At 41.3% G+C, this 27,293-nt stretch overlaps 1 protein-coding gene across 2 annotated transcripts in view; it reads left to right on the forward strand.

Moving 5' to 3' along the window:
* GPC6 (glypican 6) overlaps window positions 1-27,293 on the forward strand; it is a 3,590,060-nt gene that overhangs the window by 3,243,971 nt on the left and 318,796 nt on the right. Inside the window, exons 6-7 of one of the 2 annotated variants that reach the window (XM_086934794.1) lie at window positions 9,251-9,394; window positions 20,259-20,288. In XM_086934794.1, the coding sequence (XP_086790920.1) occupies window positions 9,251-9,394; window positions 20,259-20,288 (174 nt within the window). The remainder of the gene's footprint in view (window positions 1-9,250; window positions 9,395-20,258; window positions 20,289-27,293) is intronic. The other variant, XM_086934795.1, reaches the window with a different exon arrangement.

The following is a 27,293-nucleotide window of genomic DNA, read 5'->3' on the forward strand; positions in this document are numbered from 1 at the left end:
CAGGAATGGTGAATGCATACTCTCAAAGTGCACCTGAAAGCTTGTCCGGCTGTCTTGGCCAGGCCAAAGCATCATGCACACTTAGCCTGTACCCCACCAGGCTGCATTACACACCCTGGTGGGGAACATGCCCAGGCACCCAGTTCCCGTCTGAGCACTGAACCACGGTACTCAGTCCAATCACAACGCTACATTTCAGTGTTCTCTTTTGGCTTAGGAGGACCAATCACAACGCTGCATTGCAGCATTGTGATTGGCTTAGGGGAGCTGGGTGCTTCCTGGTTCCGGACTTGCCAGGAAGAGAAGGAACACAGAGAATCGGCAGCAGCGGAAAGGTACGTGTTTTTTTGGTTCCTTTTTTTTATACAACCCCTCCCTGCCCCGCCACCCCCGTTTCCTGCCAGCCACCACTGCAGTTATTAGTCATTTTAAGGTATATTAAATTAATAAACAACTGTCTATCTGTAAATTAGACAGACAGCGTCACCATGGGGATGGCTGTCATTTACGGAATTGATGGTAAAGGGAAGAGAGAAGACCCCACGTGTTCCAGGGAACAGGGTACTGCAGACAATCAAAGTCAAAAGGCTATCCCTGGACTGGTTCAAGAACAATAACACTCACTAGACTCTATTCTAGTCACATCTCATTCACTCAGGGCATCTCATTAATGGGCGCACCCTATACTATAGAATCCAAATAAAGTCTAGGGGGCTCCAGCTATACCCCAATTTTGGACATTGGAAGCCATATGTGATTCATGTTTAGACTATTGGATCTGATTAATTTGTAGAAATATTGTCTGTTCATTGAAGATAGGGGGTTTCTTTTGTCTTTCTCATTTATTTTGAAAATGTGTGGTATGACTACACTTGACGATTAGGTTATGGTACTTGTGTTTTCTTTCTTATAGAAATATCTGTTGTATTAACTTGATGCATTTTTGAATGTTTTAATATATTTTATTGTACTGTATGAGATGTCTCAATGTTAACTGTTTTCAGAGAAATACTTTCTCTGAAATTTTAAATAATTCTTGTGTCTCCTATTGGAAGGAGAACATTGTTTGACTTTTTAATAAAAGATTGTGAACGTTGCATTTTAGTCGACCAGTAATTCAAGGAATACATTAATGAGATGCCCTGAGTGAATGAGATGTGACTAGAATAGAGTCTAGTGAGTGTTATTGTTCTTGAACCAGTCCAGGGATAGCCTTTTAACTTTGATTTAGGGAACTGAGCCATTTCCAAAAATGCTTTTTAAATTGTACAAATACCAAACTGCTGTTCAACAGAATCACAATTTGAGTTTGCAATTTGGCATTTAGGAGGGGCTTGTTTGGGACATGTATTACAAGTACTACATCATAGTGGTATGTGTTAATGTTTCACAACCGAAATGCGTTTGTAAAACATTAACATTTTACTAACACCAACACCTCAAACGAGGTGGAAACCTATTCACAATCGGGAAGGGGTCCTGAAGAATCTCCTTCCCCTTTGAGAATGTGAAAAAGTCTTTTTTAAGAGCAGGCAGTGGTCTCACAGACCACTTTCTACTCTTAAAAAGGGAGAGTTACACTTTTCATTTTTCTTTTTCCTATTTTCCTTTAAGGAAAACGGGTTGCATTTTTTTTTTTTAAGTTGCTTTTTTTTAAAGTAATCACAGACATTGAGTTGTATTGACCTCAGCAGGCCACCATCCCTGTGATGGCTATCATTCCTAACGGGTTGCAAACTGTGAGGCAAACTGTCACTTACCTCATTAATACTCATGAGGTAGGTCGATTTGCGACTCACTTGGAATTGCTATTTTAAATTGAAAGCTTTCGCACATTCTGTAAAAAAAACATAATTTGGAGATTACTATTCTTAATATTAGTACATATGTCACCTAGTTTCATTTAAACAAGCATTGGTGATGCCAATAGGTCTTGGCAATCTGAGAGATATAGGCGTTGGCAACGTTAATGTATTTGTGTACGGCACTGGGGCTAGTGATGGCCGTTATGTCACCACTGTGCATTGCATAACAGTGTTAGTGGAATAAAGTCAGTACTCTAGTTGTTTTCACAACCCTGCCTTGTAGTCATTCTTCCAGCTAATTTTACGTTTGACATGGAGTGATTCACTTTTGCAGTGCAGGAATCATTCTAGTGCACCCGCTGCAGGAACATCCCTAGCACCAGAAGAGTCTGTTGTAAAGCATGCATAGCAAATGTCACACAAATTGCACATTGGTGACCATGCACTAATCGTGCCTGCATCCTGCCATCCGAAATTCAAAAGCATTCTATCTGTTTACTATTTTGCATAATTCAAAAGGCTTAGAAAAGAGATCAGGCCGCACATTCCTGATTGTTAGTCATTTTGATGAAAAGCTTTCCGTATGTGGAAAGATGCCATGTCTGCAAAGTAAATGAAGGTGCACTTGTGGAGTTTGTCAGCCATTTAGATATGGGCACTTCGTTCATTAAACCATTTGCTAAGTAATGTATTCTGATTGATTCACTTTTCCTTTGCCAATATGGGTTCTAATAACTGAAAGCTGGGAATTCTTTGTCATGAGAGCTTGTGTACAAAGCATTCAGCGATGAGGAAGGGTTTGGAGGATGGTACACGCTGTGAATTGGAAGGGGCTTGGGTGGTGGGCAAGCAACACCAGAATGCACATCAATGTGATGAGATAAGTACAAGATTTACATGCCTGTTTAGACAATTGCTCGAAGCAAATGTAAACATAAGTGTTTGTGAAAAGCGCTGTTAACCGAAGAAACAAGATTTACAGGCCTGTTTAGAGAAATGCTCTGAGCAAATGTAAGCTCGAGTGCTTGTGAAAAACGCTTTTCACAAAAGAAAAACGTAGTCTTGAAAACTGTTCCTAAAATGGCTGCTGTGTGTGCATATTAGTAATTGGGCCCTGCTCTCTGGAGAGCTAAACACGGGAAGAGGCATGATGCATGCATGCCATGGACAAATGGGGATAAAGAATAGAGTTGAGAGATGGAGTCAGCAAATGGGAAGCCGATGGGTGGGCTGTAAACCTCAAAGTAGACCTCCAAGTAGATACAACATGCCTCTTTCAAGACAGTGCATGCTGCGCTGTTTAGAGCTGAGACCTAAAAAGTTATCTATCCAGGATGTAGATTTAGAAATAAATGTCAGCAGTCATGATAAACTCAGGCGCAGCAAGGAATTCATATGTTTATGAATGGTAGGTTCTCCTTCCTGGGCATGTGATAGTCTTATCAGCACCAGATATAATATATAATAGATAGCAGCGAAAACTAGGGGATTCTTTTACACCAAGAAATTAATGTGACTCTGAATTGGTACCTATCAGTAAAAACAAGAAGAGGGGCAGTTTAGGATCTGTCTACTTAGTCCCAAAAGAAAGAATATGCAACAGTGTACCAGGAAGGCACATTTCATCAACTTTTTTAACATCTGTTGAGCATGCTGAGGAGAGAGATAACGCTATCATCAGGGATATGCAAACCATCATCCAGCACATTGGAGGCTGCTGTTCTGTACTATATTTTGTTTGGCACCCTGGCTGGCAGTTGCATTTGAGAATGGTTCAAGCAATGAATGAATGAATAAATGAATGAAATGCGAATTGTAGAGTGCACAGCTACTCAAAGGAGTGTCCTGGTGCTGTGCTCATTGGCCACCTACAGAGTCAGATCATATAGTATTGTTTGAAAAGCCAGGAAGCCAGGTTTTCAGCTTTTTCTTGAACAGTGAAGTTGCATCCATTGACTGTAGCTCAAGAGAGAGCTTTTTTCTAGGCAGTTGGTCCAAGATAACAGAAGGCCTGTCCTCCAGTTCTGATGTGGACAATCTTAGAGCTCTTCACCAGAAGGCTTTTATCCGACCGCTGGTTTCTTGTGGGGATGTAAAATCATATTCTGACCCTAAAAATGCCTGCACCTGTATGGTGAATTGCCTTATGGACCAAAACTAGTGTTTTGAAAAGAATTCTCTTTGTTGTACTGTTGAACATAGATTGATACAGCCTTTTCACGGATTTTCCCTAAAACATCCAATAGATAAAAAAATGCCTTAAATTACAAATATTTTATTCATCCAGGTTAGGTTTTTTATAGAAATGTGTTCTCTCTTTCCTTATGAACTAGCTTACCCGACGCGTGTTGCTGCGATCTCAGAAGAAAGGAAATTTAAGGAAACTTGTTATGATAACATTCAATTTACATTGTGTCATTTTTACTGAAACATATTCATTTTAATATGGAAAACATTTTAAAGTGTTGTTTTAATTCTGTTTATTTATTTGAGTGCTTGTGGATAAACTGTATTTTTTGTTTTTCCGTCTGGTGCGTACACAAATAAATCAGGTTTTCCGACGCGTGAGCTGGCCACATACAGTTGTCCATGTGAGAAGCACGGATTCTCCAAATCTAGTCCACACACTTGCAGCGATTGTCCTTGTGCTTTGTTAATGGTCATTGCAAAAGCGAGTCGCACCGGAAACTGTAAACGTTCAGTATTGGAAAGATTATGAGGGCCCTGGGGGGCCGTTATTTAACAATTGACTTTTTTTTTGCCAGAAACCTTCACGGGAGTGTACTCAACAAATTTAAAAAATTATTTTTTTTTGCCAGAAACCTTCGCGGGAGTGAACTCAACAACTTCCCAAAGTTTCATGCCGATCGGATAAATGGTGTAGTAATGCATGAAGGACAAACAGACAGATATACATTTGTTTATATATATATATATATATATATATATATATATATATATAACATGGCTGGAAGGGAGAGATAATTCTCTCAACCACTTATCTGTAAAGGAAGAAGTCTTAATGGTTAAAATAATATTTTTTAGTGTATATGGTCTGTGCCTTTAAAAAGAGTCTAGTTGGTAAACTGGGAAACATCTTTTACAAAGCATGTGATGTATCGCATGCCATTTCAATGCGGTCATTACAATGACCGCATTGTTACATCGCAAACCATCACAATTCAAGTCGTTACAACGACTTGCTGTAAGGGGCAAAAGGTGTTGGATTTAAAATCCAACACCTTCCCTACTGTTGCACAGACTGGAGTTGGAATAGTAAATTATACTATTCCAAAATCCAGCACGCCCCCTGCAGCAAGTCGTTGTAACGACTTGCGTTGTAATGGTATACGATGTAACAAAATGCTCATTGTAATGACCGCCTTGTAATGGCATGCGATGTAGCGAATGCGTTGTAACATTGCCTATTTGTTAACCTACCTTTCTTAGATTAATTTGCTTAGTATGCTGGGGTTTGACATTTTATCATGTAAGAATTTAGAGATGGGATTACCGGTTCAAGAGAGTCAGCAAAGGGTATAGTGGGGGCCAATTTAAACAAGGTTTGACCATTGAAATTAAAGAGCATTGGTGGTGAGGAGCATTTATAATATAATCTCTGAGGCTTTAGGCTTTTTTTAGTTTTAACATGAGGTTTTACTGAATTTTTTGGGTGGTGATAGCTCACAATTTAAGTGTTTATAATGGTTTTTAACTTTTCTCAATTGTTGTTTGATTTCATTTAGGAATTATGGGACCATGGCATGGCTTCTTTCAGTTTCTTTGGCTTTCATTTTGTACAGGGCTACTCCGTTAAGGTATTTGTTACATACCTGCTGCCTTTGTCATTGTTTCTGCATGAACACAAAAGTTTGATTACTTTTTTTGTTTTAAATGTCATAGGCTGCTGAGGTATTTGGTACTGCCAGGACAGCTTCTAAATGTATGTAGTGTTGATTACTGAGGCAAACAAATAATGAAATGTATGATGTAGTATTCTTACCATTGCAGTTGTAAAGCTGCCCAGTCAAATACTTATTTGGAGGAGGTTTGTAAAAATAACTTTTCTGGATGACCTGGTGGATCTGAGACGTTCTCTTTGGGTCCCTAAAATCTCTTCTGCAGTGTCTGGAAGCAGAACCTACCACATTGCAACTATTAGTGTTCTCACAATTTTTAGAGTATTGTTGTTTGTTTCCCTGATTGTTGTTAGTCATTTTAATCAACTTCTCATTAGCATTAACTTTATTTTCAGAGTTAGTTTTTGCTATCAAAGGCATTAACTTTTTTCATCAGTTTTTTCAAAAAGTTCCAGACATTTCTTAAAGCAATTGCACACCTGATCCATTGTAGACTTAACAGAAGGAGCTACCTCCAAATCATTTGAAATTGAGAAACAGATGTGCCTTCATTAGGGATTTAAACTTCAAAGTAATTAATACAAGGCATGTGCGGCACACTATTTGGGCAAGGTGTGTTTACATTTTCAGGTAAGGTGGTATTCACTATGTCATGAAATGCAGTTGGTATTTGATGAGCCAGTTTTAAAGCTGGGTTTCAGCTGTTTGGTAATATTATGTGTTGCTTCAATTCTCCTTTAGGAATGGTTCACTTGGGATTGTCAGACTTAACATTGAAACTAGCATACATGTTGACGTTCCCCTGTACATTAGACATAGACAGATTCTCAGGGAGAGGCAACATGACTGAGATTTAACCTCCTGGTTCGCAGCAGTTATTTTAGTAAGGGGTTGGCCCAGGCAAATAGTATCCTCGGGTATCTCTGCAAGAAGATGACAATTGAAAACAATCAGTCACACAGTCTTCTCCACTTTTCTTGCAAAGCATCGGAGAGGGTTGGATTAGCCTAGCCTCTTCGGTGCTTTGATGGGCAGCACAGTGGAAGCCCTGGTGCTTTTTATAGCTGAGTATTAGTGGGCAGTGCTATGTGTCTTAGATTGTTGCAGCAGATTTCAGTCAGTTGAGTACCGAGCTTTCGCGGGTCCTTTTCATAATGCCCCAGGCTTTTTCACTGATCTGTGCCTCAGTAGCCCTAGTGCTTCTTATAGCATGATGTCAGTGAATGGGACTTATTGTCTTGGACATTGTTGCAGGGGGCTCTGGTCAATTGGGCACCCCAATCTTGGCTTGTCATTTTCTCCACCCCCCTCAATTGCTTTTCAGCATCCCTTAGCAAAGTCTCTGTTCTAAGGAAGTAGTATTGGGCATGTAAATTGATCTGATATTTAACGTGTATGTAGCTTCTCTTGAGCAAACATTCATTGTCACATAATTAAAAGGTTAGTCAGTGTGGAGTCCTGCGACCTTGCAGGTGTGACACCTTTGTTAGTCTAACATATACTAACATACTGCATTGTTCAGGCATTATATTATTTTTCAAGCCTTAAAATGAGGATAAATCTAGACATATACTTTTTTATCTATTTACATTACATCACATTTACATATGACAGCCATAAATACTCAAATGTGAATAATATATACATAAATATCAACACAATTATCACTGAACAACATTTATTTCAAAGTAAGACCTGATTAAAGCTGTCTGTATGAAACTGTAAATTAACCATTGAGCAAATTCTCTTTTGCAAAAGACCCTTACAATGTCTTGAGTTAACATTTCAGTGGAATAACATACATTGAAAAGATTATTCCATTTTCCCAAATACTTGACAACACTTTGATGTATCTGCATTGACATTCCATTTTCCTAAAATGTATAAACATGGCAATTATCCCACTCTAAAGTACAGTACTTGCTTGCCTGCAAGCCATTTCTTGAAATAAATATTATAGATTGTGGGAAACTGTAGACATAATTAGCTTGCCCCTTAACGGGAGGATCTGGTTATGTGTATTATCACTGGAGGAGTAGGGGGCCACTGAGGTCTCAAAGCTGGTACACTGAAGGCAATATCCTCAGGGAAACAAGCCATGCCCACTTTGCAATTCCACTCTGCGCAACACACCCAGCTAATTATGCTTTTTGAAAAAACTGAGAATTTCTACCTTAAAGAATATGTGCCAGACACGTTGCACAGCTTATCTATTGTGGGAGCTTATAGAGCACCTTGGAGTTACTATTGGATTGTGACAAGCACTTAAATAGCTCGTCTATCATTCAAATTATATTGTGTAAGTGGGAGACCTGGCGCTATAGTTATGTTAACAGTAACAGAGGTTACAGGCCATACTTCCCAGCCTATGGCCACTGGTATAGATGAACACAGTACAGAGAAAGCAGAAAATTATCCTCTAGCTTATTGGGCCTATCGAATCTGCCTCTTTCTATTCTTTTGTAGCACTCGTTGGCAACCCACCTGACTTGCTTATTGTGACTTCTGTGCTAAATCTGAATAGAATACAAATTAAATGTGTTCCTGATTTTGCATTCCAAGTTCAAGCTTAATTTGCAATACTTTTTTTTTCCTGCACAAATTTCTCTAGGTATTACGTGAAAAAAGGAGAGTTGTGAGAAAAGCATACGATTTGAGTTAAGTTCGAACCACAATTCCACATTCCAAACACAAAAAAAGTGTGGGGTAACGACAAACCCACGTGGTAACTTTTTTCCCATTAGTGCATTTTCCATCTTCAAAAGAAGCTGCACTTTAGTATCTGTCTATTGCCAAATCACTCTAGCAATTTGTAAATTCGAGTTTTTAATGCAGTGTATTTCATGGCTTTCACTTAATGAACTGTTGCCCGATGACTCTTAAAATGTAAATCTCTCCTCTCTTAGGGCCCGATTCACAGAACTAACTTAAGACAAAATCCTAAACTCACTACTTTTGGTATTCACGGAACGTACTTACTACTTTTGGTATTCACAGAATGCACTTACTACTTTTGGTATTTACAGAATGGATTTACATCTACTAACTTTACGTCTGCACTTGCGCCGGAGATTCCAGCCCTGTGGCGGAGATTCCGACCCGGAGGTGGAGATTCCGGCCTGAAGGTGGAGATTCCGGCCCGGTTGTGGAGATTTTGGCCGTGGCTAAATCTCTGCCACTGGTCGGAATCTCCACCTTCGGACCGGAATCTCCACCTCCAGGCGGGAATCTTCGCCAAAGGGCCGGAATATATCCGGCCCGAGTGCGGACGTACAATTTTTATTCGTAACTCGATTCTGTGAATACCAAAAGTAGTAAGTAGTAAGTAGTAAAAATACCAAAAGTAGTAAGTACGTTCTGTGAATACCAAAAGTAGTAAGTTTAGGATTTTGTCTTAAGTTAGTTCTGTGAATCGGGCCCTTACATCGCGTAGGTCTTCCGGGATACCAATACTGTGCAGTTGTCATTTTTTTCAGTGCCTTTCGATTGCACCAAAATCTGGTCTTTTTCTAAAATTAAAAGAGTGCTTAAATTTGTAAGCCATTGTTTTGTCATTTTTGTTAACATCAAAACTTTGTATTCCAGGTTTTTCAGGGGTGTGGGCAGCCAAAGCCAGTTCCTGCAATACGCTCATCTCGTTCTATTTCTGAAAATTTCAGCACCAGGTTTCGGCCATACACCCCAGAAGAAAGACCAACGACAGCAGCAGGCACAAGCTTAGACCGGCTGGTGAGTAGTGGGAAATTGTCATTACAGACACTGTTTCCAGTCCTGGAATTCTGTGATAGAGCCAAATGCATTCAAGATGTTATATTCTTTTTTTTACTTCGAGTGTACTAATTCGACTAACACACCGAAAAGTCAATGATTGTGTCCGTAATGTTCTGCAGTAAGATGATCATCCTAATAAGAAACATAGGTAATTTGATTGTAGATCATTTGCTTGCTTGTTGGTCATTCTGATAACCCAACTGGATTATTCAGTGGGCTTGGAAGCCCAGTTCATAATTAAAAGAGTGAATTCGCTATTATAAAAAATATTTGGGGCATATTTATAACAACTTGCGAAAAATATTGCAAAGCCCGCTTAGCGCTATTTCTTTTATCGCCGGCTATAGCTGGATTTCAACGCCGAGATAGCGCATTATTATCAACGCTTATCTCCAAGGTAATATGAAATCCAGCAATAGCAGGGAAAAGCGTCAATATTGCTTAACAACCAGAGATAAATTGTGGGAGATAATGAAATCCTTGCTGATACGCCCCTGTGACCTTAACCCTGCAATCCACCTCCCATTATGTAGATAGCTTAGTCAACTTTTAAGCAGGTGTTAAAATCCTGCAATAAGAGGGCTTAGCGCGATTATTCTTGTCGCTAATTGGGTCTGCTGCAATAGTCTAACGACTATTTCCATGTTGTTTTGCTCCAGAATGTCTACTTTGCATGTCATTAGAGATGACATGCAGGGCGATAAACAAACTGTAGCAAAGTCATGGAAACTAGCGCTAACAAGGCTTAGCACGAGCTTGTAAATATCGCCGCTTTTTTGGCTTTTAAAGCCAGAAAAGCGGCGATATGGCCCTCGATAATATGCCCCTCAGTTTATAAATGCGCCTTCCACTGGATGTGAAGAAATCACAACAAGCATGAAGGTTTGCATGAATGATGGAGTACTAACTCATAAATGATTTGCTTGACATTCCCGTCCAAATTTACAGGGTTAGTGTATGAATTTAGAGATTTCACTAATTCATAATGCCATCTTTTGTGTTCTTTAAATTGGGGTACTATACTGGTTTAATTTAAAAGTGTGACAGCATTGTAGGTAATTCTTTTAGACAATTTCACCTCCCAAATCCCGAGTTGTGACAAGAAAAATAACAGAAAAGGTATTCAGTGGTCTGATCTTTTTTGGGTTTCAGACTTTGACAGTGAAAATGGAAATGACATGGCAGATCCTTTCAAATGCAGGAGTACTGTCGAAGAGTATATGTGTAGAATTTTCTCAACAACAGTACATTATTTTGTGAAGGAAATTGAGTCACCTCTATGTATTCAAGAATATGTCGATATTCACCAAATCGGATAGTACATTTTCTATGAAGCACACACATTTTACCAGTGTCAGTTAATTATTTTCTTTCCATTAGACTGATTGCACCTAATTATGTCTTTGTACCTTGGATTGAAGGGAGAATGACAGATAGGTATGAGATGCAGGTACGTATAACATAGGGATGTGAAATCACTATAAATTTGCAAGATTGTTTTTTTTCCATTAGCTATGTGGAAGTGATAATACATTTAGCAATGCTTGACTACTTTTACTCCTACAAAACTATTTTTTATATCAATGAGTTAGACCAAATATGTACAGTAATGCTGATTCCATCCCATCCTACCATTTTACTAATGATGATTTCATTAAATGCAATTATAGATGGTTTGAAATGTTTTCAGCAATATCCTTCAATATAATCACTCTTCAGATTAGATCTCTCCTAAAGTGTTAGGATCAAAATGTTTTTTATCAATGTACCAATGCATACAAATATTAGCATATTAGTGTATCATGATAAATTATATTTTTATGAAGCATGGCCCAAGGATGCATCTAAAGAACAAGCTTGTTAAGACAATATTCATACTTGTGAGCCTACCTAATACACCTGGACAATTGTTTTTATTGTGTTTATAGTAGCAAATGTGGCTGCACAGTGGCTATGTCTTATTTACAGTATGAACATGCCATGTTAAAATAAATGTTTAAAATGGGTAAAATAACATTGCTATAACTTCAAAGACTTGCCAAATTTCAGATTTCGCTCAAAAATGGCTGCTATCCACACATTCTCTTGTCCTCGAATTTAGGTCACTTTTGCAAAACTAGGAAGTGATTATTTAACAAAAGAGATGATTCATTGTGAACACCTGAGTTTGGGGTAGACGTTCAGTGGACAAAAAAGGCCAGTCATTTTTTGTTATACCTCACATCATTCAAATCACTAATAATACTGTTGAAAGGCAGGCATATTTCTTAAAGGTTTTTGAAGAACATTTGTTCCTGTTCTTTCACATAATATCACGCAACTGAATATCAAGAACCCTACTTTATGAAGGGGGATGAACAAACATCTTCATTCGGAGGAGGGGAGGAGAAGGATGAAGAAGTAATTCAATTAATAAGGAGGATATTCAATTAGGAGGGTTTGCAATTAATAAGTGGATCCGTACTCTCCACTCTTCCAACCAAGCCCTCCTAAATGTTCTGCGTTTCCGCAGATCCAAGACCGGAGGCACCCGCTTCTCCGTACTAGCCCCTTGTTTTTGGAACAGCCTTCTACTGTCCATCAGATCAACCCCAGTCTACATCCAGTTCCGTAAGGCCCTTAAGACCCTCTTATTTTCTCAAGCGTACTCCTGCTAAACTTCCTCAGTAGAATTCCATCCTCATCAACTGCCTACGTCAGCGCCAGGAAGCCGCCAGGTCACAGTGCGCTTTATCAAGTATTTTCAATTTATATGCAAACTGAAAATACGGTATGGTCAGGCCGTATGAATATGTATGTGTAAAGTTTAAAGAGGGTCTGATCACTGTTTTGTACCTTATCAGAAAGCAATAAAATGATTTGTAAAAAAACATATGTAGAGTGGGGTTGGGCTCTGCCCAGGAGAGTTTTTCTCTGTGACCTCGTGTATTGGCAGTTCTGGGTATATCATTCTGCCTCATGTGGTGTGCTTGAAGTGCGATGCATCAGGGACGATTTAACTTCTCAAAAGTACACTGAAACATGACACATTAAATACTTTTTCTCGTAGATGTGTTGTGTACAGAAGCAATCTATTTATATATATAGATATGTATTAAGTCAGCAGGGCTTCTAAGTGTTTTTGTCAGATTTTAAAAGCAGCTATACTTAAAGGCTTTGCTGATGCTTGTCCTTTAAAGTGTCCAATTCCATTACCAAACCCACAGAGGAATATTTGAAAGAAAAGGCAAAATCTAGTATGAGACTTTAAAGTGATTTACTACGTGTCATTCTTTCTAAAGTTTGAAATGAATTTTAAATTAGCAGTGCATGTTAATTAGAAGCAGGAGACACTTGATCAGTAATGCATAACAGTTGCCTCATCTTCCTTGAAAATAGAGAAGTGCCTCTAGGTTGCACCTTACAGGCATCCAAATATCAATTCTTAAAATACCAGATTCATACACAACAAATACAAAAAATAATAAACCTTTTCCCATACAGCTTTAAAGCATGGTATTCAACTCATTGCACATAAAAAGATGCTCCATTTCCAACACATGTCTATCATAAAGTTCTTCCACTATTTTGAAAGGGAGCTGAATAATGTTCCAGAACATTTCTGGTCTGTTAAATTACCTATAAATGTTCGACTCTAGTTCTCTTTATGACTTGTATTCAAGTCCTAGAACAGACCATCATGGTTGATAAAGGGATGCTTATATGACTGACATCTGACCCTAAAATCATCAGGTTCAAAATCAAGGAATATAGAGAACTGTAATGCTCTATTATGGAGGTTACTTATCTATAATGTTGTGTGCTGGTTATATTTTTTACAACTGTGAGGAAGTTATTTTTTGAGTAGTGGTGGAAAGAGTTAAGATGCTTAATATGCTATAACTTAAATGCTACTGTAGCACTTAAATAGGATTAATCACTGGTAGAGGATGGTCAAAGACTCTGAGGGAATTCATTTGGTCTCCATTTCCTAGCTTGGCTGGATATCACAGGCTTAACCATGCACAAGATGCTATATCAAATGATAAAGAATATGAACTCTGTGGGTACAAGATATTCCCTTGAATTTAGTGCCACTTTTCAAGTAACAGCAATACCAGGTCCTTATTGTTTAGTGTGGTGTTTCTATTGCCTCTGGATCAATGTGTTGGACTTCTGCTTCAAGATGAAAGTCAATATGATGCCAGTTTCCACTTATGGATGCAGGATTTCTGAAGCTAAAAGGGACAGAAATTTGAATGACACTATCAATAAAGACCTAATCATTTGAGATGCTTAAGAAGGTGGATGTAGGAAGGTGGAATCTGACCATATGGTTACCCCCACTTTTGGCTGGTGTTTTGCTGGTTTTTGACTTAGTTGAACTGGGATACTGCTATTCAGGGCCCCAGTCTATCTGCATTCTTTATAAAAATGGATTCCATGTACTTTAGGTACATACCAGATTGGCTACTGGGTCACCTATATATGGTGCCTTAGGTACCCAGGGCATAGGTATCCCAGAGGCCTACCAGGGGCTGAAGCATGTATTGTGCCACCCTTGGTTAGCCTTCCAAACTGACACCAGAGGTCTGCACTTGCAGCCTGGGCAAGGGGGTGTAAGCACCCCTTACTTAGATATAGTATACCTATATCTGCCTTATATATAGACACATAGTAACCTATAAGTCACACCTATGGCAGGCCTTGACAATCTTGAAGGCAGAGTGCTTGTTTTTGTGAGAGAGGGTGCCCTAGCATGAGCTGAGCCCCTCTGCAGCTTTCAGAACCATCTCCTTATAGCTGTTCTATGAAACAGCCATACCATAAACTCCTAAGTGCATTATAATCCTTGTGGTTAATGCTTACTTTGGTTTGGCTTATCAAAACATGTCATGTAAGGTGTTAAACACTTTGGGATACTACCCCCCACCAGTTATGGCACAGGGGTGGCATTCTACCCTTCTAGAGGGAGAAGACATGTAGTTACTGGTAAACCTGGTTGAAGTTAAACAGTGCCCCAACATCACAAAATGGATGGTGCTGGACGAAACTCTGGCAGAGGAGGCCTGGACAATAGGTTTTCTGTCCAGGGAGGTGCTAGCACCTCCCCAGACAGGCTTTAGTGTATTGGGGCAAGGTGGGTTGCATTCAGTGAATGCTTTTCAGACACTGCCTGGGGCACACAAGGTTCTCCATGCATTTCCCATTTCAAATCGGTTGCTGGGGCACTCAGCCCCAGCTCTGGTGTGAAACTGGACAAAGGGGAATGGATGTAACCACCCCCTCCCTAGGATCACCCATAGAGGGACCGTAGAGTTAGTCCAACCCCTAAACTTACTATAAGTAGACTTTAGATTACCCTGCCGAAACTCTGCAGCATATATCTTGGACCTTTAACATTCCATATCGACTGGAAGACGGAAGAAATATCCCTTGTGGTCAAGGAGTGACCACCCTGTTCAAACAGGTACCAACTGCGTCTTTGCCAGTCTGCATTTTTGAGGCTCCCGCCAGATCCTGAAGAATTTGCGACACAGGACACAGACTTCCAGAAACCTCTGACATTGACCTGCGCTCCCAGCAAAGCTGAGACCTGTGGCAGACACAAGAGATGTGGGACCAGAACTCCTAGACATCCTGCATCTTTGCAACTGCACCTACTTTTTGAGGTATCCCAAAGTTGTGCATTGGGGTATTTGAAGCCCCTTTCCCGAGCACCTTTTACACCAAAGCTCAGAGGCCTACACTTCATGAGTGTCCCATGGGCCCACTTTGTGCATTTGTGTTTGAGGCCCCTTTGCGGTTCCTAGTCCATTGGCTAGCGAGCCCCCACAAAGGGCCATCTTTGAATTAGTGAGCTTCCCTGGTTGCTTGAGACATGCTTCCACTCCTCTCTAAAGGAGGAGTCCCTCAGACCTTGCTGGTCTTCACCAAAGCCAATCTTGTCATCTTGTGTGGGTTGCTGTTGCCAAGGCTTGTTGGATCCAATCCGGATTCCGATACTGTAGTCAGCTAGATCCTTTGTGCAACAGCTCGAATACAGCTTCTGGTTGTCATCGATGCCTCCTGGTCCTCGTGGCTGAAGAGTCAAGCTTCACCTCTTTCACCTGAAATCACCCAACATCGGCTGGTATCTTCTCCTCGCCAACCTGGTCCCTGGCTGGTGACCCAGACTCTGTCTCCTCTGCTTTCAGGTTCTTCACATCTCCGATTCACTCTTAGATCCACCCGGACACTTTTCCTCTGGTTGCCTGCAGCATTTCTTTGCAGCTCTCCATTGGAATCAACAAAGAAACCCGACACCAAAAGACACCTATGCACCCGGCTTCCCTGGATGAGGTACCACGAGTAATCCGGTGCTCCTGTCGGTCTTGACTCTTGAAGTGTCCTAAACTAAAAGGGTTCCAATGTAGTTCACCTAGAAGAGCCCTTAATCTTTAAAATTGTAACTTGTTTGTTCCCCATAGAAAGTCAATGGTGATCCGCGGCTGTGTTTAGACACTCAACGCGTCCCCCGTGGTGCACCTGCTTTCTAAATTTAGGTGGTTATAGGTTGCCCCAGCGGTTCTACAGGCCCTAGGCCTGCTTTCTAACTCTCACGTGGTTCTTATACCACTTTTTTAGTATATGGTTTGTGAGGTCTCTAGGGCATAACGTATACTGGGCAACTTATCTTATGCTAATTAAGTTCCTTGTATTGTACTTTTACCTCTTACCTCATAAAGAGTCCAGAGGGGTTGGGTTTAGAATAAATACATAAATCTTTGATATATACCTTGTGTGGTGTGCTTTCATTTGATCATTCAAGAGATTATAATTGGTAAAACAACTAGTCTTAGCCTGAAGGCTGCTCTCCACAGCTACCACTAGGATAGCATTCTATAAGTTTGACTTTACCACCTACCATCAAAAGGGTCATTTGGACCGGTGCAAGGTGCCCACTAGACTAGTGGACATCATATACCAGGCCAACTTCTCACAGTGGACAGAAATACTTTTTGAAGGGGGAGTTAAATAAAGTATTAAAAAGTTTTCAGAAAGACTTCTGAGTTTGTGAATGTTTTTTTTTTAGGATACCCTGGTAAAATGTTCTCACAGCCAGAAGAGTTTCATTTGAATAAAGTTTTTATTCATGAGAGCAGATTACGTCTGACCAACAGAACAGGTAGCAATCAGCAACTGCCATTTTAGACTTCTACGCATTCAACATTCCACCTTACACACAGTCATCAAGGTGGCACCTGCTCTAGGTTCTGAGCAAAGAACCTAGCACATCTCTTCCCTTATATTGAACAAATAACATTCCTACCCATCAAATCAATCCACTAAACTGTAAAAAGGAACTTAAAAATGCAAGAATAATTTTCCCCATATATCAAGTTCAAAGATAAATTAATTGGGCCTGATTCACAAATGGCCTCAACACTTGTGGTGGAGGCCCTGTAGTAGTGGGGGAGCCTCTGCACTCAGGGCAGAATCTCCATCATGAGAATTCTCATGTAGAGATTTCGCCCCGAGTGGGGAGACTCCCCCACAACTGCAGGGCCTCCGCCACGAGTATGGAGGCCCTTTGTGAATCAGTCCCATTGTGTTGAGTACATAAAATATAAGATACAAGAGCATCCCAAAAGCAAAACATTAAACAACAAAACTAAAATATATTAGAAAAAGCGTACAAGTGAAATTCATAGTTCCAAACAATTGCAGACACATGCTTAAACATAACCCTTATGCCATGCAGATGGTCTTTTCTCTCCTTCTGACCTCAACAACGTCTCCTTCCCATCAGATGATGTAAACCTGTCAGGAACCATGGGAAAAATCACACCTGAATTTGTTTGGACAATCTTTATTTGTTCCACCATTTGAGATCGTCCTGTTGAGCCACTCTGTCTTTGACTGCTCTGTATGCATCAGCATTGAACAGTTACATTATCCCTTAGAGAATATACTAGGCAGTTTCACCCTCACCCAAGTCGCACCAATTCGAAAATTGCTTGAGATCTTCCTTTAGTTTTTACCGCACTCACACACTACCTTTATGCTTTCTCTCAACTTAGCTTGACTTGCTCACGTTTCTCAACAGACACTGTTAAGTCATCCACCCATGGTCTAACCAACTTGGTAGTAGCCACCCTACCTTTCAATAAAGCAAATGGTTACATATTGGTGGTGGCATTGGGAGCGCTCTATAAGCCCGTAACAAATCCTTGGGATCCTATTTCTGATCCCACCCATTCGCCACAGACAACTGAATGTTATCCTTTATAATTCTGCTACATCGCTCAACAGGCCCATTGCTGTGGGGGTAATATAAAGAGGTCATGAAATGTTTTATGCCCCAATGAGACAAGAATCTCTGGCATATCCTTGATATAAACTGCACCCCATTATCAGTGACCAGTTCAGTTGGGGCACCCTCTCTCAAGAAAACTGTTCATTAAAAACCCTGCTACTTCTTCAGTATTGGCCATCTTTACAAATTGCACTTCCAGCCATCTAGTCCCATAAACCAGTTTTCTTGTAGGCACAAGAGACACTACTTATAGGTGAAGTGGTTAATGTTAAAAGTATGTTTAAATGCACATTGCAATGGTTAATGTTACATGTGCTTGCTGCAGGGCCAGCTCAGAGCAATTCAGAGCTGTATGAGGGTCCCTAGTGCCATGTTTTTAGTCACTCATGTGGGTGGTGTAGGTCCACTCAGTTTGCTAAACGTGCCATTTCCTTTCATCTCATAACACAACAGGAGAGATGGAGGACCGCCAATGCACGCCCTTCAAAATTAATAATCAAGAAAGCAAAATAAGTGTGATGGTGGAGATATAGGGCACAATTTTTGGTCTATATCAAGAGTATTCCAATTAGGGTCCTGGAGGAACACCTATGCAAAATACCAATTATATTGGAATAGGAGGCCTCACCCACTATTTGTGGCAGGCTTCTTCATAGGGGACCTCATCCCTGGTAAGATAATACGATCAGGGCGTACTCAACCTCAAATAAGAAAGAGTTCTTAGACAAAACTAACAGTATACGAAGGGATCCAGATATGCTCAAAATGTCTAAAGGTAAACCCAGGATAAACTTTTAAAACAATGAGGGGATGGTGTACAGGTACAATTGACCCACCATCCATCATATGCCTACTTGTGTCTGCTCTTTCGTTTGTCAATACTGATCAGGGGCTTTATTCAGGGCCAGTGGGGATCCCTATCTCTATAACTAAAGCTAAGACAGTGAGTAAGAAGAATATAGATGCCACCGTGAGTCTTACCTTGACACCTCAGGATAAAGTTTCTCAAATATATCAAAACTAAACAAAAACAAAAAGCATTAAAACTGAATTATGGGACTTACAATTGGCACTCAACTGAAACATTACATATAGGGTGCTAATATACATCAGTGCCATAAAATTGGTACTCTGGATTGCTGTTCTTTTGGGGCCCAAATTGGAATACCCTTGTTGACCATAAATTGGGCCTTTTATCTACAGCCACCGCACTTGTTCCATCTGCCTCTGATGCCAATTGTGCTCTTTGTGTCCCATCATTACCATGGCCTTATTTCACAGTCTGGTGTGCCTATTAGAGTTAGTCAACTTATAGGCATGTTTAAAAAGCAGTGTACATGTGCTGAGAGTTGTATAGCAGCTTCCAAATGCACAAAGTCAAAATATGCCAATAAAGCCTGGTTGATCAAATCAAACCATCTTATGACACCACGTGAACTCCTGAGAAGCACATTTCCCTACACAAATCTTTATCAAACTTGCTTTATGGGACGATTTAATAAATCTTGCATTCATGAATCTAGCTGTGGAACACGAATGACCCAACTGGAAGCTGTTTCAATCGTGATGCGTCTTTTCATGTTTGAACATGGGGAAAGCATATCATCACCATCATCATTAGGACCAGTTCTAACTGTTTTATTGTTATCGATGTTACACTGCGGCCTAGCAGACTATTATTTAGAAAACTTTACATATAAATGACATCTGAGAGCTAGACCCACACCTTTGATTCTTAGGGGATGATATAGAGTCCGGCACTGAATCCAAAGTTAATAACTTGATATGGTGAGGTCATTCATGCATTAATAAGGTGATGCATCATTACCCTTTCATTCGGGAATAAGCATGCACTGCATATGGTACAGCAATGCCTAGTGTTGCCCCACCTCCACCCTTTTACTACATGATCACCACATTTTTGTCCTTGGCGTCCATCAGCCTTTGCCAAAAACCACTGGAGGCATTTGCAGGATAAAGGAATTACTTTTGATCCGCAATAGCAGTAATGGGTTGAATACCAGACTATTGTTGATAAAAATATTGAATTACATAAATATTGTGTCCTAAACATTGTTTACAAAAATAACATTCCATTGGCTCCAACTTTTCAATTTTTAACTTTAATGTGGCTATATTCTTGTAAATGCTGTGCAGAATATTTTGGTAAGAGAATATTTAGTCGGAAAATGCTGCTACCATACCATAAAAATGTGCGGCAGTGGAACTATATCACAATTCCACGAGGTCTCAAAGTTATTGCTTAAGTGGAATCAATTCAACCCAAACATCTTTATAACACCACCACAGTAATGATGTGAGGATTCTGTGCCTACACGTGAGGTGGTTAGGGAAAAAGAGGTGCAAGAACATTTGAAATTAATGCCAATCTGTGATTAAATCTGACCCACATTGTACTATTTCTCTTTTGCCTCTTATATGCTCTTATTCTTACTTGTGTCTGCACAGCTCTTGCTTTTCTCTGATGCTTATGTGTGTAGTAATCTATTTCCTTTCTGTTCCTTGCACCCCCTTGCTTCGCAGAGGACTGTCTGGAGAACAATGCAGCACGGTGTAAGCTTTTGCTTTCTTTCTCGTCAACCTCATCCCCATTCCTCACTGAGCAGCTTGCTATGGCGTATCCTGCGGTTTCATGTCCACTAACTTCCCGTTATTTGTCTGCAGAGTAAAATAAACAGAGCTTCATTCATAATGTTAAACGCTCGCATCTGATTCTAATTAGCGCTCAAACAGCTGCGCCCAACACCATCCAACGCACTGAAATACTTCTATCCGTCATATTTATGCAAGACTTGGGCACGCGGGATGGATTGGGTGTGATGTTCTTCCAAACGTTAAATGGGCTGCAGGGAGGCACACGTGTGAAGTAAGCGCGCGAGAGGCGCGCGCTCGCACCTCGAGGAATTGCCAAATAGCGCAGCTGAGGAAATGTGAGGACGCTTTATTTTTCCCACTTCAGTATTGAAGAGTGTTTGTGAGTGTGTGTGTGGCGTGCGTCTTAACTAATTGCAAAATAAAAAAAGACCACATTTCACGGTGTCTGCGTGCTGCCCGATTGCCTAAAAACAAATCATTTTTAATTAACAGGAGTCTTCCTGTTGGGTGCTATGGGCCCGGGTTAAATGCATGGTGGTGGTGCTGCAGGCGAAGCTTGGCTCTGTAAAGGCTTTTACTTGAATTAATGATTTGTTAACCTTAACAGCGCTAATGGTAGAATAAATACTAATAAAATATATGCATAGCAGACTAATGTGTCAAAAAGGGCACGGAGGCTGCACGAAGTGTGAAACGTGGCCAATTTTCTTTTATTTAGATGTGCATGGTTTTAAACTCTGATAAACGTGGACATTTTTTTTTAAACCTGGAAGTGAATGTGTTGTATTATTGAGAACCCTTTCGATTGTGAAATCACTTTTGGTTTAGCGAAATAAAACTTAATTTGTCTCAGTCTGCCAACCAGGTAGGCTTTCGAAATACCCTCAAAAATAATGCATGAAGACGATTTGCATACAACGCATCTCATCTGCATATTCATAGCTTGCGCAATAAAACCTCGCGGGTTTGAGGTCCACCTAGACTGGAACAATGCATTTTGAAAGCAGAGAATGGTATTTCAAGGTTTCTTTTAGGTTACTACTTCTAACAACTAACTATTCTTTTGAATTCTGTAAGAATAATCTCGCGCCAATTTAAATTACAGAGTAGACTGACATCTACAATTCTGCTGCCCACTAATGCAGAAGGCAGACGGAAAGGTTGCAGTATGTAAAATTGGACAGAAAGCTAGGATACAATCAATCAATCAATCATAACATTTGTAAAGCGCACCACTTACCCTGAGGGTCTCAAGGCGCTGGGGGGTGGGGAGTGCTGCTACTGCTCGAAAAGCCAGGTCTTGAGGAGTCTTCTGAAGGACAGCGGGTCTTGGGTCTGCCGTAGGTGGATGCGGAGGGTGTTACAGGTCTTGGCGGCAAGGTGGGAGAACGATCTGCGGCCGGTGGTCGCTCTTCGGATGCGGGGGACTGTGGCGAGGGTGAGGTCGGCGGAGCGGTGCTGGCGGGTGTGGGTGTAGTAGCTGAGTCGGCTGTTGAGGCATGCTGGTCCGGTGTTGTGGAGTGCCTTGTGTGTGTGGGTGAGGAGCTTGAAGGTTATCCTCTTATTGATTGGGAGTCAGTGCAGGTCTCTCAGGTAGGGTGTGATGTGGCTGCGGCGAGGGATTTCGAGGATCAGGCGTGCAGAGGCGTTGTGGATGCTTTGAAGCTGTTTCAGGAGTTTGGCCGAGGCTCCTGCGTAGAGGACGTTTCCGTAGTCTAGCCTGCTGCTGACGAGGGCCTAGGTGACCTTTCTTCTCGTTTCGGTGGGGATCCACTTGTAGATCTTGCGGAGCATGCAGAGGGTGTTGAAGCAGGAGGAAGAGACATTGCTGACCTGCTTGGTCATGGAGAGGATGGAGTCGAGGATGACCCCTAGGTTGCATGCGTGGTCTGGGGATGTTGGAGCTGTTCCCAGTGCGGTCGGCCACAAGGAGTCATTCCAGGCCGAAGGAGTGGATCCCCGGATGAGGACCTCCGTGTTGCCCGAGTTGAGCTTCAGTCAGCTGTTCCTCATCCATTTGGCGATGGCCTTCATTCCTTCGTGGAGGTTGGTTTTGTCGGTGTGGGGGTCCTTGGTGAGGGAGAGGATCAGCTGGGTATCGTCGGCTTAGGAGATGATGTTGAGGTTGTGCAGTCAGGCGACGTGGGCGAGCGGTGCTATGTAGATGTTGAACAGTGTTGAGCTGAGTGAAGAGCCCTGTGGTATGCCGCAGATGATCTTAGTGGCTTTGGAACGGAAGGGGGGAGGCGGACGCTCTGTGTTCTGCCGGAGAGGAAGGAGGTGGTCCAGTCCAGGGCCTTCTCTTGGATCCCGGCGTTGTGGAGGCGTGTTCATAGTGCGTGGTGGCAGACCGTGTCGAAGGCGGCTGACAGGTCCAGAATGATGAGATCCGCTGTTTCTCCGTTGTCTAGAAGGGTCCTGATGTCATGGGTGGCAGCAATGAGGACAGTTTCGGCGCTGTGGTTGCTGCGGAACCCGGACTGGGACACAAATATGTAAATAAAAAACAAAAAAACTAGAATAAATATAGGATGAAACACAAGCAGAGACTAGTCGGTTGAATTGCAGAGCAGGAATTAATAGTGAATAAACAAAGGAATCATTCATAATGTGGTAGAACTATTTGGTATTATGTTGAAATACAAATGTCTTTTTATATGTATGCACTTTGTGCTTTATGTTAGATGTGCCAAAGATGTGTTATACTTAGAAGATCTGTGTGCAACATACAATTTCATTGTTTAGGTCTTGTCTACTAGAGAACGTTTAGTTGTCTGTAGTTGGAAGCCTTTTTTTGACTACACCAAAAACTTACTGTGGGTTTACAGGCACCCATTGGTTGGCTTCATTGTCCCTTTCATTTGCTTTCTTCCTATTTGATGACTTGTCTTCCTCTTCTTTTGTTTGTCCCTGCAATGGAGCATATTCACTTTACTACCCTTTTGATTACCTATCTTATATCCTTCCACTACTCACATTTTGAGAACTACTTTTTTCTTTATCATTAAGCACTCCATGAGAGTGCATATGTCTCCTTACTCTCTCTCGTGTTGTGTTAGTTCTCGTCCAAATGCCAGCCCACACTTTGAATCCCCTTCACCCACTCTTCCAACCATACCGGTCATTAAATTATTTATTTATTTTAATCTTTTGTAAGTGGGGTGGGAGCTACCATTTGCTCATGAAATCCCCCAGAAGATGAAACACTCTTTCCTGCAACTACAGTTTTTTTATTTACCAATATAAGTGTAATCCACCATCTTAAATCAGCATAAATGAAAATGGCACCTGCATTATTCCATATGCACGCATATGCACAGAGACAAATGCACATGCCTAAAGAAAGATGCGGCAGGCAACAGTAGCTGCACCATTACACTTTTCCTTTCTAATATTTTTTGCTCCTGTTGTAAATAATCCAGCGTAATACCTTTCTCGCTGGAAAGTTAAAACACTTTTCAACAGCTTGCTTTGCCTTGTGTCACTTTGAGTGACTTTACCCAGGTGCACACCCTTGGTAAATTGGTCACAAAGCATTTGTCTTCGTTACCGCCTGCTTTAATGATGCATTATTGTTTGACACAAAGCTGGTCTGGCTATCTCAATAGCCTGTGCTTTGCATCAAAACCTATGTGAGCTTGTGCTGATCTTCTCAAGTTACATACACCCAACTAATTTCCATGATGGAAAGTGGCAGAAACAGCACAAACAGATATTTTCCCTGAGAAAAGAGCACCTTTCAAATACAAAATACCATTTGGACTGGAAGTAATTGAGATTGGAAGAGTTTGTCCCACATTGCATGACTTTGCCCCAGTGCAAACCCTTAATAAATATGGACCCTATTGCTGCACTCAGTGGATACACATTAAGTTAGGCTCAATGGATGATTGTACTATTTAATATCCAGCCCCAGAATATTGTGGCACAAGAATATCAAACTTCTAATCAAGGGTTGGGGAGATGGAATGTGGATCCATTCACTTTCCAAGTTAGTATATAATGATCAAAGGGGAATGGATCACTTGTCCTGCGCAACCTTAGGTATGCAGGAAGGAATGAGGATGTCCCAGTGAAAAAAGACCCTCATGCACGTGATGGGTATGGTGGTATCTGAAGCGGTATATCTTGGTTCTCCGCTTATGGATCACATGTGTGCATAATCATTAGGTCTATTTTAGGTTATGCAGCCTCCACCAGGAGGTTCTTACCCAAGGTTGACGCAGTAGTGAGCCAGTGATAAGGGTTTCGTTAAAAAGACACAAAAGCCAGAGATTCTGATTCTTTATTATGCCTGGTTTTGGGTCCGGTAAACTCTATGGTAGTGCATCTTATGGACAGGGTTACGAGTATTAGATGCACTGAGAGTATAAAAAGTTCGGGGGTTGTGGGGGGTGTTTTTAAAAAAAATGGTAGACATGTTTCTGCCTCAATATGCCTGGGTTTAGGACTTACAGGCATTCATCAGGACCGTTGGTGAAGAAACGTGAGAAAGTATAACTAAAGTGCTCAAAAGGTGAAAGAAAAAGGTTGTTGACCTGTTTCTCTGTACTGGAGGTCTTAAGGTACCTGTAACGAGTAAACACAAAGTTTGCGACATACATATAGGGAATGGGGTCAGGAGGGACACACACACCAAGCAGAATTCTGCTGCATATATCTATCCATTGATAGATTCAAAAACAGCTACAAAATGGCAATACTTTAAAAGACCGGTTAACAATCATGGCAATGTCACTCTCTCTCTTTCTCTCCAAACTCATGCAACGGATATTTAGCGTGCTAATCGACAGTGGGTTCATCTGGGTCTGTGTTGACTTAAAACGCTAATTTTGTCAATAACTGTGAATAACAAGTGACTAAGGTGAGCCATACGTAGGTGCTGGTGTTCAGCGGTCGCGGTGGTGGCTCTAACTGGGTGAGTGATTACGAGTGCTCAAGAAATTTTACCTCGCGCATTTGTTTAACACGCTCCTGTCGGATCATAGAGCTCTTGGAAGGGGCTAGGGAGTAGAGATACGGGATGGTTAGGATGGGCGCTTTTGAATACTTGCGGTTTGTGGGGGAGCGTTCTTTGGCCTCGTTACCTATTGCGCCCGATCCTTAGCTTTCCTTGTGAGTGCGCTGCTCTGCTCTTACTGATACGGAAACAGTTTGTGGTGTTTCCGGGTTGTTTTTATTAGGCGTAGATTCCGTTGTTGGTAACTTTCTAATGGTCTGTTCTAGTTGCCATAGGGACCAAGAGGGTTGCTCATCATGTATCGTTGCGCTGAGTGTATAATTTAGGGGTTTGTTTATCATTGCACTCAGTATGGAATTAAACGTAAGTCTGTGGTTGTTCCGTAATTTCTCATTCTTGTATTAGAATTAACGTCATATGTGACTTGTGGTGTGAAAATTAGGTTAGTTTGGCCAGTCTCAGAGGGTCCGATTCATAATAATGGTAATTCTGAAATGGCAGAGGCGTGGTTGATTAAAGTTTTTCATTTTCTAGCCAGGGTGAGCCAGGGTATACTGTCGTTCAGCCCTTCGCTGTCAGTTTTGAGCCTGTGTACCCACCTTTGTTCTTTTTCAAAAATAATTTTTTCGGCATTGTGGTCTTTGTTTGGCAAGGTTTCAAGGATGACCCATTGTAGATCCAGTACAGTGTGACCCTTCTCTAGATAGTGGGTGGCCATCTTAGTCGTGCTCTTTTTGCATTTCACATTGCTCCTATGTTCGCAGAGTCTTTGTTTGGCTCTCCTGCACGTCATTCCGATGTATTTGAGGTTGCATGGACATGTGATCATGTAATTCACATGGGTGGTGTTACAGTTCGTGTGACTATTCAAAGTCCATTTAAAGTTTGGTAAAAGCTGTAGTTCTTTTGTCGGTTTAGTGAGACTACATACGGAACAGGAGCCACACGGGTAATGTCCTTGTACTTGTGGGTTTCCCCATAGATTGGTATGCTCTCTCGGTGTCTTAGGAGGCGGTCTCGTGTGGACTAGGATGTCTTTCAGATTTCTGCTTCTTTTGTTTGCAAATCTAGGTTTCTGCCAAGTGAGGTTGCCTGATGTCAATATGCGCCAGTTTTTATTAACGATCTTTTTAATGTTAATGGTCATGGGACTGTACGTGGTCACACATGTAAGAACTTCTTCGGGTGGAGTTTTAGGTGTGCTTTCGAGGAGTGCATCTCTGTTCTGATTCCTGGCACGTTTTTTGCATTTGGCGATGACCTTTTTCGGGTAGTCGCGGGCCTCTAGTTTCTTACAAAGGTCTTCAGCTTGGGATTTGTACTCCGTAGTGTCGCTACAGTTTCACCGTAACCTGAGGAACTGGCTGTATGGTAAGTTCTCTCGTAGAGGTCGGGGGTGGAAACTGTTAAAAGACAGAAGACTGTTCTTTGCTGTGGTTTTGAAGAAGGTACGTGTTTGGAGAGTGTTAGCTTCAGCGTAGATTGTTACATCCAAGAAGTCGATGCTTTTGTTGTCTGTACAGTAAGTGAACTTGAGGCAGTCGTCTTTCTGGTTGAGCCAGGTGTGGAATTCTGATAACTTCTCCTGGTCCCCCTTCCAGATGACGAAAATATCATCAATGTATCGTTTCCAGAACAAAATACATTGATGATAGGGGTTGTTGTTACAAAACACCCAGACACTTTGTTCTGGAGTGCTGCCGTATGGCACTCATGGAGAACTTCTTTCAATATAAAGACAAGCTATACCTACAATGCCACGGTACCTCGATGGGCAGTACTTTTGCCCCGAGCGTGGCAGGTCTGTACGTGAGCACTTTTGAGGATACATACATCCTGAATAAAACCAACAACCCCTATCATCAATGTATTTTGTTCTGGAAACGATACATTGATGATATTTTCGTCATCTGGAAGGGGGACCAGGAGAAGCTATCCAAATTCCACACCTGGCTCAACCAGAAAGACGACTGCCTCAAGTTCACTTACTGTACAGACAACAA

Source organism: Lissotriton vulgaris, chromosome 8, assembly GCF_964263255.1.
Source record: "Lissotriton vulgaris chromosome 8, aLisVul1.2, whole genome shotgun sequence".
Classification (NCBI taxonomy): domain Eukaryota; kingdom Metazoa; phylum Chordata; class Amphibia; order Caudata; family Salamandridae; genus Lissotriton; species Lissotriton vulgaris.